We start from the raw sequence: 12,541 nt of genomic DNA on the forward strand, positions 1-12,541 counted from the left end.
TAACCAGCAACTACTGTGTTTTCAGCATAGTCCTATCTGCCACGATGATTATGTTTGATAACTGATATAATTCCAAACATGTAACCCTAACAGTCGCAAGACTTTGTCCCAGACGTCATGTTTGGTAACAGGATTTTATAATTTATAGTCCAACATGTGGGACCAAACAAGAGCTTGTCCTTTCCATTAATGGTCAATGATTAACTGAACATCGTGAAAGAGCGGTGTTTATTCTTGTGCCTGTCTTGTACAACATCAAGAGAAAAAGAGCACTATTTTACAGGCAGAACAGTGCTGTGTACTTATGACCTTTTTCTGGCAACAAAAACACTGACCTTGTCAGGACCGTAGTCCTCTTTTCGAGACCAAAACCTGGTCTTTAAGTGAAGGGCTAAGATTTGAGTTGTGGTTAGGTTAAGGTAAGCATGTGTGTTAGGATGTGTTGTTTGACAGTGTCATTAAGAGGTGTGTTATGGTGTGTTGTCTTGATGTGTCGTTTGACAACATCGTTGCTATGCGTCATCTGACAAAGTTGTTATACCTGGCTACCACCGGACGCCCCTTTCCCGGCTTACCCTTTGTGGTCATAGGAGGGAACCTCAAAGCAGAGCTCTACCACTTCAGACACTAACACTAATTTATTTTCATATATGTATATATATATATATATATATATATATATATATATATATATATATACATATATATATATATATACATATACACATAGATATACACATACATACACACATATATATGTATATATATACATATACACATAGATATACACATACATACACACATATATATATATATATACATACAAATACAAATACATATATATCGGTTAATCTGTTAAGTAGTATAAATAAAATGACTTGAACAGACTTTTATTTACCCGGCCATTGAGCTTGAGCACACTTAACCAGAGCTTCTATTTTCATGTCTATGTTACTCTTGAGCCCATATCCTCTTTTTGTTTGATTATATGAAAATGCAGTATCTCAAAATGTCCACAGAGCGCTTGTGTAGGATTGCGTTGGCCATGTTTGTTGAAGCTCTTCGCTGATAACCCAACAGGTGGCAGCAACGCAAGGCCCTCGGTTTGAGTACAGTTTGTTGGAAAATAAAGCGCAGAAGAAGAACATTTAATGTGTTTTGGCCCAGACTGATGTCTGTCAGGCATAAAATATATAGCAACCCAGTGAGGTATCACTGGGTTGCTATAAAATAGATCCCCACATTCCAGACAAATACGTTTTTCTTCTTATTTTTATCTCATATTTTCAATTTTAGTTAAATTGTATATCCACAAACAGTTCGCTCGCGATAGAGCTACCTGACAGGCTTCTCCCGGGGCAGCAAGCCACAAAATCTAAGACTTCCTTCATTGAAGTCCGCGGGCTAATTTCAAAGCATAAACACCGCCATTGTTTTTGCTAAGGCTAACCTTAGCTTCCATGAAAGTTCAACCAGCGTTTTGCACAAATGTATGTTTATTACTAACGTAAGTTTTTTGTTTTTACAAACACAATTTGTCTCTGAAAACGGAATGGTAGCTAACTCGCAGTTAGCTTGTCTCGCGGTGTCGGAAACAGTGGCTTTACGTTGCCGTTAAAAAGAGGCAGCTGGTAAAAAAAAAAACAATGGAGAAGAAAAACGTTATATTGGTAAGTAAGTTTCGTTGTGTTTCAGAAGAGGAAGAGTTAAACAAACGCACTGTTCTTTGGCCCAAAACCGAGAAGGGGGGCTGATCCATCAGCTACTACACTCACGTTTGAGCAAAAATTAGCCTACATAGTGTAATACTGTAAAAGGAACGTTCTCTTGTTAAAAGATGTGTGTTGCTTTCACCCCAGCCTTCCTTAGTTAGAAGGTCGTAGTCGGTGATTTGGATGCTTCAAAGTTAATGTGGTGGTATTTTGCTGATGAATTAGTTATAACATTCAGTTTTTAATTTATTGATCTAAGTCAATTATAGTGAAATTGTATCGCTGCATGATCAAAACGATGTGTCGTACTAGCACAAGAAAGTTGGACAAATTTTTTTTTTAAGAACATCATAATTTCCAGCTTTCAACATTTTGTGACATTTTATAGACCAAACGAGTCCTCGATTAATTGAGAAAATAATCGACAGATTAATCTATTGATTAATATGTCTTTGATGTCTTTGTTGTATGGAGCAAAGAAGTAATAATACATAAGTAATTTCATCTTCAATTGCTATGTCCATATTTTTCTTTGCATTTTGGATATACTTCATATACCTTAAACGTGTTTAAGTATGTTTAATGTACGTTTCTTTCTCTGCACTTGTCTTTTCAGAAGAGACCGAGGAGGAAGCTCTGGTACACCATAAATAAAGAAAGGTACATCTGAACATGTGAAATAAGTTGTTTTGTTAAAATTGTTGCACTAGTCATACACTGTTTCAGTTTGGCTTGTGAGCGATGCATGTTTTTTCTGCACTATTTAATATTCTAATTCTATTTTAACATTAACCTTTTTATTTTTAGTCGGCCTAAACTATGGGCAGATGAAATGACATTGGGAGATGTTGATAGGATGTTTGATGACATGGGTGAGTTGTGTATTTTGTGAATGAATTTTTATTTTTGCTGTTACTCTCGTATTTTATTAAACCTGTACTTAACTGTACTTTTTAGATTCATCCTCACACTGTGACAGCCAGGTTTCCTCATCTCCTCAGCAAAAGAGTTCTGACACTGACACACAACACAGTGGTGGAGAGGCTTCCCTGTTTCCACAGGACTTTGTAAAATCTACACAATGTCAAAAGGTGATTTTTAGCCAAGCGGCACATTTTTAATTTGCATCAATTACAGATTGTCATGTTGCGCACAGTCAAAATGTTGTTCTGTTATACCACATAGTCAACATATGTGAAATATTGGCCTTTACTGTTTACTACTATAGATAGTGTTGTAGTACTCGAGATCGGTCTCGGTCTCGTCTTGGAATCGACTGCATTTTTACTCGGTCTTGTCTCTGACTCTGGATTTTATTTCAAGATCACAACTGTGGGGATTTCAATAAATTGCCTGTGCATTTTTGGATTAACTTGTTAATATCATTACTGTGATTTCGCGCAAATCGTATTGCTTCGGGTACGACCAATAACTCATTTATCATTTGAAATTTTTGTCACCATTAACGGCTGTCACCCCTCCCGCCCTGTCAGGAGAAGAGGCTGTGAGAAGATGTCAGCCAACTCTTCTCAAATAATAAAATTTGGTTACCTGAACCACAAAGACTTTTTGTGCATAAATACCTACAAAAGAAAACACAGTGCAACATGTAAATTCTGCAAAGCAATGCTAACGGTCTTGGTCTTGCCTCGGTCTCGACCCCTCAAAGTCTTGGTCTCGATACACTGTGGTCTTGGTCTCGACTTGGTCTTGGTTTACGGGTCTTGACTACAACACTAACTATAGAAAGGGCTGAAAATAACTAGGTATTCTTTCATAGTGAGATTTTATTCCTACTGTCTGCCATGTACTGTTAAAAATGTTCATGCATAATGGGTAGTTGGACAGCTTGGTTAGACAGAGGTCTTCCATTGCTTCAGTGTGCTTGTTGAAAAAAATATCTACAGTACATCCTATCATGGGGTTGTGCCTTTTTTTTTTTTAAGTATGACACAGTTTGACACATTTATCTCAATACATTTTTTTCTTAACTCTTAAGGGACCTGAAGGAAATGCCCTGCTTCCTGCAAAAAGGTTAATCAGTCCGAAACTAGGCACTGGTAAGATATTTAAACTTGTGTTTTGTTTGGAAAATTATATTTTGAAATATACATGGAATACATTTATTAAATATTGTCATTGTGAAGGTGTTTTCTTTTTTTTGTCTTTATTTGAGATTTTCAAATGCCTGGGCCAGTAAAGACATCCAGCCCCATTGAAAATATGGTTGTGGAACACGTGGAAGAGGAAATCATTGGAAGAACACTTGCATCCCCAATACTCTTGGACTGTGAAGATGAAGGAAAAAAAGAGGCAACAACAGAGTCATTGACTGCCCAGAAATCCCCATTGAGTGGGTATGTAAATTAGTTATTAAAAATCTATTATTTGTAGTATTCTTGACAGTATTTTGTTCACATAGTCTGCTGCAAATTTCCCCTCTGCTAGTGACTCTGTGCTGAACTCTCCGCCACACAAGTTTGCTCTTAGAAAACCCACAGTATCCTGTCACAAAAACAAGGTGGATGGGCCACTGTAAGTGCTTTTTAATTTTTTTACATAATGTTTGCCGCAAACACTTAGTCTGTATCTGGTGTTGTACGAATGTACATGTGTACATTTATTTTTGTCTGTAGCACAGAAAAAACGCAGGAGAAACCTCAAACCTCAAAGGGCAAAGGAAAAACATCAACGTAAGTAGTGACTTTTTAACTGTAGTCATTGGTTTGTGAGTCTGGCAATATGAAAAATGTTGTAAGTGATTCTCATTTTTGTTCTATCATTTTTGTTGTATCAGGAAAGAAAACTGTGGCAAACCCACTCCAGCAGTGATAAAGGAGTCTGAACATGTTTCTCTGGAGAAACCGTCAACAGGTCTCTGTGGCCAGTTGCAGGTAGACGCGTCCACCCGGGCAGGAAAAGACATACCTGCTTTCCTACAGAAGCTTAGAGATGCTGGACAGCCCAAACCTGCAAGGTAAGATGAGATTAACACAAGCACAATTAACTCATGTGTAATTTGTGGATATAATAACCATTGTATTATGTAGAAAATAAATTTTCTTTTTTATTTTAGGAAACTGCCAACGCCAGTAAAAACCCCTCCCCTTCCTGCTGAACCAGAGGATAACTTTCTGATTTTGGAGGATGATGTTCCTCTTTTGTTTACCATCCCAAAAAAAAACACCAGTAGGAGACAGAAGCATGGCAGCAGTTCCAGCACAGATAAAGACGTTTCAACAGAAATGGGGACAAATAACAGCCCAAGAAAGAGTGTACATAAAGAGGAGGGGCCCGTTATACAGAAAAAAAAGAGCAAGAAAGAAAGAACTAAGAAGAATGAAGGGACTGGGCCTGGAAATGAAAAGGATGAGTTCACCAGTCCTGAATATGTACCTGCAGGCGACTTGGTGGAACAAGAACAAGAGAAACCAAACAAAAAGAAAAAACTCAAGAAGATTCCATCGAAAGAGAGTGACAAGGCAGAGGAGGAAGCTACAGACACAGCCCGACAAGAAACCGCTGACGAAAACCCAGAGCAAAGAGCGGAAAAGAAAGTTCAGAAGACATCTGAGCCAAAGAGATTAAAGTCTTCTAAAGAAAATGCCAAGACAAGCAGGTCTGAGTCATTAAAGGGGTCCAGGAAAGTGAAGCAGGGATCTGGAGGCATAAAGGAGTCGGAAAATGATGAGGTTGTGAAGGAACCAAGCCAGACTCGGCACAATCCAAAACATGCAGATGTTGACTTGGATTCTCTTGCAGGTAATGAACTCCTATAGATGTAAAAGTTTAATCTTTGTTGTAGAAAAACAAAACACAGTGCAGAAATATGAAAATGTCTAACCTATTCTCAACAGCTTTTTGACAGTGTGACAACATGCTAATATAATATGTATGAATATTACTTATTTATTCTTATTCAGATCCCTTCAGCTCATATCACTTAAGTCAAAATCGCACCTGAGTTTGAACATGATGCATGTTTTTTTTTGTTCCACAGATCATCACATTATAAATACAGATACAGAGGCAAAGGATTCAGCAGGAGGAAAGGTCAAACAGAAAAAACAGCAGATCATGTCTGAAGGCAGTTTCTCTGAAGAAGGTCAAATTCTCTGCAAACGGAAAAGAAAACCAGTTGGACAGTGGTGGTTGAGCTGTCCTCAAAGCACAGAGGAAACAGAGGTTAAGGATGACCAACCTACACTGAAGAAGTCCAAACAGCACAACAAAGAGCCCAGTTCACCAGGACCATCACCTGCAAAGGCGAAGAAGGACAATACAAAAAAAAGAACACTGAAACAGCCTACACTGTTATCCAGTCAAGAGACAATTAAAGCAAAACAAAAAAGCCCCAAAAATATCAAAAACAGACCTGTAAGAGAAGGCACACAAAATGAGAAAACATCAACAGATGACGTATTAAACACAAGTGAGGCAGAGCAGACTGAAGAGCAGCAGCAGGTCCTCGATAAGGACCCGGATCCTGTGCAGTCGAGTCCTTCGGTGTTTAAAAAGACAGACTCAGGTAAGGAAGAATTGAGCTTCTTTACCTCAGGTTCAGTGTGTAAGAATGAGTGACATGTAATGGAGTAATCCTTTGCTCATCCCTCCCTTCCCAAAGTGAGAAGAAAACTACGGTGGCCTTTGCATACCAGAAAGGATGTTAACTATTTTTCACAACTGTCTCCACTCTTCAACTTTCCCACTGTCTTTGCTGTTCCCTCCTCCTGTATGCATCGAGGTTTACAGGGGTGCAGCTTCAAAATCTTCTAAATCCAAAACACATTCTGTCAGGATGCTAGAGAAACACAGCAAGGCCCATGCCTAAAGTAAAGGAAAACCTTATTCTAAGGCAACAGAAACCAAATGATTTGTTAAAGCAATTATACAAATACAGAAACACACTGTACCTTTACGCGTGTCCCTTTCAGAGATTTGTAAACATCCAAAGGGTTATAATTTACATCAAGGTGATATGTTTTTTAATTTTTAATTTATTTTCTTTTAGGGTATCAAGGCCAACCTTCCTCTCCCGAGACTCAGTCCCACAGACCGGCCCCTGTCACTCCCATAAGAGCCAGTACAGCAGGTTCAGAGAAGCGGAGGAGAAAATCTCCTGGTAACTGGTGGATGGTTGATGGTTCGTCTGAGGACGTGGAGAGTACATCCTCACAACCTCAGCAGCTTCAGAACAAGAAGAAGCCCAAATCTCATAAGGAAAGAAAAAAACAGGCCAAACCAAGCAGGTCCCCAGGACTTGGAATTCCCCAAAATGGCAACATGGCAGTCCTGCCAAAACCAGCGGACAGATCTCACGTGTCTCCACTGAAACCGAAGTCATTGTCTGCTCCAAAGACCGTCAAGCGCTCTCTGGCCATGTTTAAAGACATTTTCACATCCAGGTCAGACACCCCAGCTGTGGGCGCGGGTGGTAGTGTCACTGCCGGTCCTGCCAATGAAGCCACAGTAACTCACAATGGGACTTTCACTCACACCGAAAAAGATTTAGTCAGCATGGATGATGGTGATATCAGGAGCATGCAGCACAACCCCAACAGCCATGATGCCCCACAGAGCAGCGGGCTCCAGCCAGAGAACACGTAAGGAAAAGTTCTCTGACCCCTACCTTCTGTGTATCTGTCGATGTTGTATTTTTATTTTTTTAACATTTCTTTGGCAGGTTAAGAGACCTCAGGAGTGGACCGTCCTCCATGGTCATGTTGGAGCAGAGTGACAACACATGTACGTTTTGAATCTCAGTTTATTTATTTTTGTTTCATTTCTTCCATTTTAGATTTAACCTACATATATAGATTTACATAGTGAGTACTTCTCTTTTTTGTTTTTAATTTAGCCCCCCACACACATGATCTTTAAGTAGCATTCTTTCAAGGTCTTTTTTAAGTGGACAACTAACATAACTGTCTTTCTTTCATAATAAATCCTCCTGAAGTAGACATATAAGTAGATTATTGTTCTCATATTGTTTATAACAAAGTATAAGTATTCATTTTTAGGTGTTAAATTTATGTGAAATAGGTTTCTATCTGTTGCTCTGTGCTGTTTTTTTTCTTCCTCTTTGTGTTGCTTTGAACACATGTCACAAGTGTACACTGGGCTTTTTACAGTACATTGCTGCCTCGTAAATGTGTATGGTGTGTGTGTCATGTGTAACCACAACGACGTTTTCTTGCCTTGACGAAACCTAACAACTCACCAACAGTCACTCGGTAGAGGCAAATATGTCAATTTGACAATTTTGACAATTGAAATGTAGGCTCTGAAATATTTAAGCCAACCAATTTCAGTTGTTGTTGTTGTTATGAATTAAAAATACAGCAGGGGAGCCTCTGACACCTGGATATGCATCTGTAACCACCGATTTAAAAAGCCTCACTTGGCGGTTCCTTGTTAACGACCTGGCAATTGCATAGTTGTTTAAAGGTGCTGACACTTTTTGACTGATACGTTGTTCACTTGTCCTTTTACATTTGCATTGTTCCAGTTGCGCTGCCTCCCAGTGTCCCTCCTGAGCTCCGACTCTCGGATCTGTGCGCTCCTCCTCTCAAACCGCTCATCTTACAGCCGATGGATAAGACCAACCTGACAGAGTGGTTTAAAAGCCTCTGGTCTTCCTCTGTCGACAGTAAGAACATTTAATGCCGGATTTATTTTAAGAAGACAACGAGGGGGGGAAAAAAAGCCACTTTTACATAATTCATATTGCAATTGCACTGGATACACATGAAAGAAGCAACTCTTCATATGGTATTTGAACTATCGGGTTGAGTTGATTAGAGAAACGTGCTTAGTGAATACTTAAGGCATTCAGAGAGAGCAAACCTCAGTCTCTCACAGTGTTAAAACACTCCTCTGTCGTGCAAGGTTAACATTAGTTTAAATTAAAAAATTCAGGATCTGTACTATGAAAAATGTTTTTTTTTGTCCGTCAGGCGTACAAAAAAAAATTGCACATCCCCAGAAAAGTTATGCTGCTCGCAGACAGAAATACGTAAAAACAACATCATCCTTCTTAGTGAATCTCACATTCACTCCACAGCTAGTTTTACCTCATTAATACTTTAATTTACACTGTGTTAGATCTCTACAGTTCAGTTTCATAATGAGACATCTTTCAGAGGTGATCTTTGACTCCAAAAAAAGCACATGACTCATGTTTTACCGCCAGTAACTGAACAATATACATGAAGTATTAAAAAGTGAAGTGTCAGGATAACTAATTATTTAAAGTATTAAAGTAATTGTCCTTACACCAATGTCTTATTGCATCAACATATATATAATGCTGACTTAATGCCGAGTGATGAGGTCGACTGACCTGGGTTTTTCTGTGGCTGATATTTTTTTGGTCCATATTTTTAGTTTTTTTTTCCCTCCATCTGATAAAATATAACTGTTTTAATGATAACAAGTATTACAAAAATCTACATTTAATGTCCAAACTGCAATGCAATTATATTAGAGCTGCAACTAAGGATTCTTTTCAAAATCAATCTGTCGATTATTTTCACAATTAATCGAGTAATCGTTTGGTCCTTAAAATGTCAGAAAACTTGTTTATCAGTGTTTTGTAAAACCTGGAAATGATGATGTTCTCAAATGTGAAAACGATTGAGTTTAATGATTTGTTAATCTGGAGCAATGAAACAAACATTTAAGAAGCGAAAACCATCAGAAATCTTGTTTTAATCATGAAAAAAAGCTTCAAACCGATTCATCAATTATCAAAATAGTTGACGATTAATTTAGTAATTGGTTAAGAATCAAGTAATTGTTTCAGCTCTAAATTATATACAGTTTTTTTTCCCCAATAAAAGTAATGTTAAAGCTAAATATTAAATACATGAAACAGGGCATGAAAAAACATTTGGATGAAAGATTTGATTAAAATTAAAAGTTCAAGGGACTCTGCAGTATTTATCAACTTTGCTTTTGTGATTCATAGGTCTACCTCTATATCAGGTATTGTCTTATATTCTGAATCTAATACTTTTGTGATTCTTGAGGTACAAAACATGGTTAGTTATTAAATAATTGCAACTGTATTGCATGATTTACAGATGGCGATATCACGGCAGACCACTTTGAATGGTACTTCTATCAAGGCAGAGCAATGGGTATCCTGGCGGACCTGAACTGTGACTCCATCTGTAACGGAAAGATCCTGCTGGGCTCTCACATGAAGAAGCCTCTCTGGGTGGATCACAGTGCCACAACAGTCAGTACAAAATTCTATCCTACACCCGGGATTATGTTCTGTTCGTCTCCCTCCCTTATCTTTTTTTTTTTTTTTAATGCCTTTATTCTCCCGTAGTAATTAATTTGCTTCCTGTGTTATGTAAATTAGGTCTTCAACTTATTAACGAGCTCTGTGAGCGTAATCGTTGATGGCAGAAAGACCGCAGTCAACGCGGGAGACTCCTTCATGGTGCAGTGTGGTAAGAAAATAATATCATCATCACAGACATTTGGTGAATGTTTGACCACGTATATATGAACACATGTGTTTAAACGGGCTGCATGTGCGATTATTCAGGCATTAACTGTCAGGAATAAAGTCATTCAATTCAATTCAATTCAATTCAATAACAATTCTTTTAATGCCTATGAATAAACTGAGGATAATGGACCGACAATAAAGCATGTCTTAAAATAATTACACCTTCCACAGCCTCCTACAGTGGCCTTTAGACTTTCTGCAAAAATCTAAGGGATGTGAGGTTATGTGTGCTCCTCAGGTAAACATCAGTGGCTGACTGCTGGCTACTGTTACTGATGCAGTGAGTAGCGATCTTGTTGTAGTTTGTGTTGCTTCAGTTACTCCATCAGTGTGCATCGTGTCCTTGAGTCAAATGCTGCAGTATCCACAATTTTTGCTGTAGTACACTTACAGCTACACGTGTCACCATAGATCATATAGCTGTTTTTGACCCTTTAGGAGGCGTTTCATCTTGAAAATAAAGGTTTTTAGTGTTGTTAAATGAGATTCTGACACACAAGCTGCATTCTCATTACCGGGCACACAGTTTGATTCCAATGCATTCCAGATTAGATCAGTTCACACTACAAGTGTCTTGCATCTGTTTTTAAATGTGTCTGCCCTCTGTGCCTGGCATTCACACACTGATATAATATTTGGGAGGCCACTCGGTACCGATGTGCGAGTTGGGTCCGTAATGGAAGCAAATTTTTTGGGTGAGATTTAGCTTTAGAGTTAATGTTTTCTGTGTTCATTTGCTGACTCTCTGTGTGTTGTGTTCTCACAGGACAGGCTTACAGCCTCCAGAACACCAGCGCTCAGCCTGCTGTTCTCTACTTCACCAGGATATTAGCAGAAAGTTCAGACTGATGTTATTTGTTAGATTTTCAGCCACATGAGTTTTTCTTATATAAGTCGACTCATTCTTAAATTAGGTGTAAATAGAAAAAAATTACTGTACATAATAAAAAAAGAACAACAAATCTTATTTTGTAGTAAGCTCTGTTTCGTGTTATTGTTAATAAAATATTCTGAATTTGTGTTACTTTTGTTTCTTATTTGGCCATTTAGTGAACAGTCGCAGAATTCAGATGTGGTCAACATGTAAACTGGAAGTGGTTTTGTTGTGTTAATTACACCATAAAAAGCACAAAATGTCATTGTTCACAGCAGAATATTACTTCTCACATCAGATTCCTGCATGCAACTGTACACAGTTTGTAGGAAATGGTTGGTATGAAGAATATTTGACCAAAAGTGAAGTTTTCAGTTTAGAATGCTGTGTAAAAAAAAAAGTTAGGGTCCTGCATTTCCCGCTAATTTATTAAAGTAAAATGGTGGTTTTATGAAAATATTTTAATGCTGTGAATGCTTTAAATACAATCAGCTATAGACTTTTTTCCCCCTTTGTCAAAATGTTGGCTTGCTATTTCAATGTGACTAATATTATTTTCCAACCAACAAGTCAGCGTTTTGAGATATAGAAGAAAATATGTTGACAAGTTGGTTAGCGATAGTACTGTATTTATGTCATGTTAGCAACTTATTTGAGATAGTATCTTGTTGTTTTTGAGATGTAAAGTAAACATTTTGACAGTAAGTTTGAAATATGTCATCAACTCATCTTATTTTGAGTTTGTGTCATTTCTTAGATTTCAACTCTTGTTATTGTTTTAGAAAAACTTGGTAATATGACTTTTACCAGATATTCTTTCAACAAGTTGGCAGAAATTAGTGGTCAACGTAGAATAGGGATGGAGGACTTTGGGTGCAAGAGGGATATTAAATAGTACCACACTTTCATTTCTACGCTGAAAAATACTGTAATATTCAGCTCCGCACCCACTCCTCCTAAAGCCTTTCAGTAACTACAACATGCTTTGGGTACAGAAACAACATTATCATCTGCAACATGTTCTAAATACAGACAAAACTTGAGTTTTTACCACTTCAAATACAGCACGGTCAGCACTGATGGAATTGCTGAATACTGCTGTATTCTGAGACTTAAGACAAAGCTAAGGGGCCAGAAACGATGCAGGCAATCGGAGCTGTGGTTTCACTCATGAAACATTCACTGGCCCACTTCATGAAAGCTGAATAGGGTTTCTATAAGCAAATGTACTTTATTTTCCCTTACACCACACCACTGAATAGTTAATAAACACACTGATACCGCCATTCAAGTACCATGAGAATACTGTCTGATATTTGAGCCATGGCACTTTAAACTAGCTCTTTGTGCAATGTTGGCTATGTGACAGTTGTTCTATGACAGAAGGTCCTTCCAATAAAATGTTCAGACTGTTTTTGTAGGCAATAAAAT

General features: G+C 38.0%; 1 protein-coding gene across 2 annotated transcripts; it reads left to right on the forward strand.

The window, feature by feature from the left end:
- Positions 1–1,206: 1,206 nt before the first annotated feature.
- Positions 1,207–11,260, forward strand: si:ch211-161h7.4 (serine/arginine repetitive matrix protein 2). 2 transcript variants are annotated; one of them, XM_058642648.1, is made up of 17 exons: positions 1,207–1,490; positions 2,329–2,372; positions 2,520–2,584; positions 2,670–2,803; positions 3,712–3,772; positions 3,889–4,069; positions 4,161–4,247; positions 4,349–4,405; positions 4,510–4,689; positions 4,789–5,474; positions 5,713–6,240; positions 6,724–7,315; positions 7,396–7,457; positions 8,221–8,361; positions 9,797–9,954; positions 10,084–10,174; positions 11,003–11,260. In XM_058642648.1, exons 1-17 carry the CDS (start codon positions 1,461–1,463, stop codon positions 11,083–11,085), a joined length of 3,180 nt encoding a protein of 1,059 aa, XP_058498631.1. In that variant the 5' UTR covers positions 1,207–1,460; the 3' UTR covers positions 11,086–11,260. The 2 variants fall into 2 exon arrangements, with proteins under 2 accessions (XP_058498631.1, XP_058498638.1); XM_058642655.1 differs by having other exon boundaries at positions 1,209–1,670.
- The last annotated feature ends 1,281 nt before the right edge of the window (positions 11,261–12,541 follow it).

Source organism: Solea solea, chromosome 1 (assembly GCF_958295425.1).
Source record: "Solea solea chromosome 1, fSolSol10.1, whole genome shotgun sequence".
NCBI lineage: Eukaryota > Metazoa > Chordata > Actinopteri > Pleuronectiformes > Soleidae > Solea > Solea solea.

Bases quoted from the DNA above. Each gene is read 5' to 3' on its own strand.
- si:ch211-161h7.4 (XM_058642648.1), top strand. From the start codon at position 1,461: ATGAAAGTTCAACCAGCGTTTTGCACAAAT. The intron at 4,406-4,509 runs GTAAGTAGTGAC...TTGTTGTATCAG, and splicing joins GGCAAAGGAAAAACATCAAC to GAAAGAAAACTGTGGCAAAC. The intron at 4,690-4,788 runs GTAAGATGAGAT...TTTTTATTTTAG, and splicing joins GGACAGCCCAAACCTGCAAG to GAAACTGCCAACGCCAGTAA.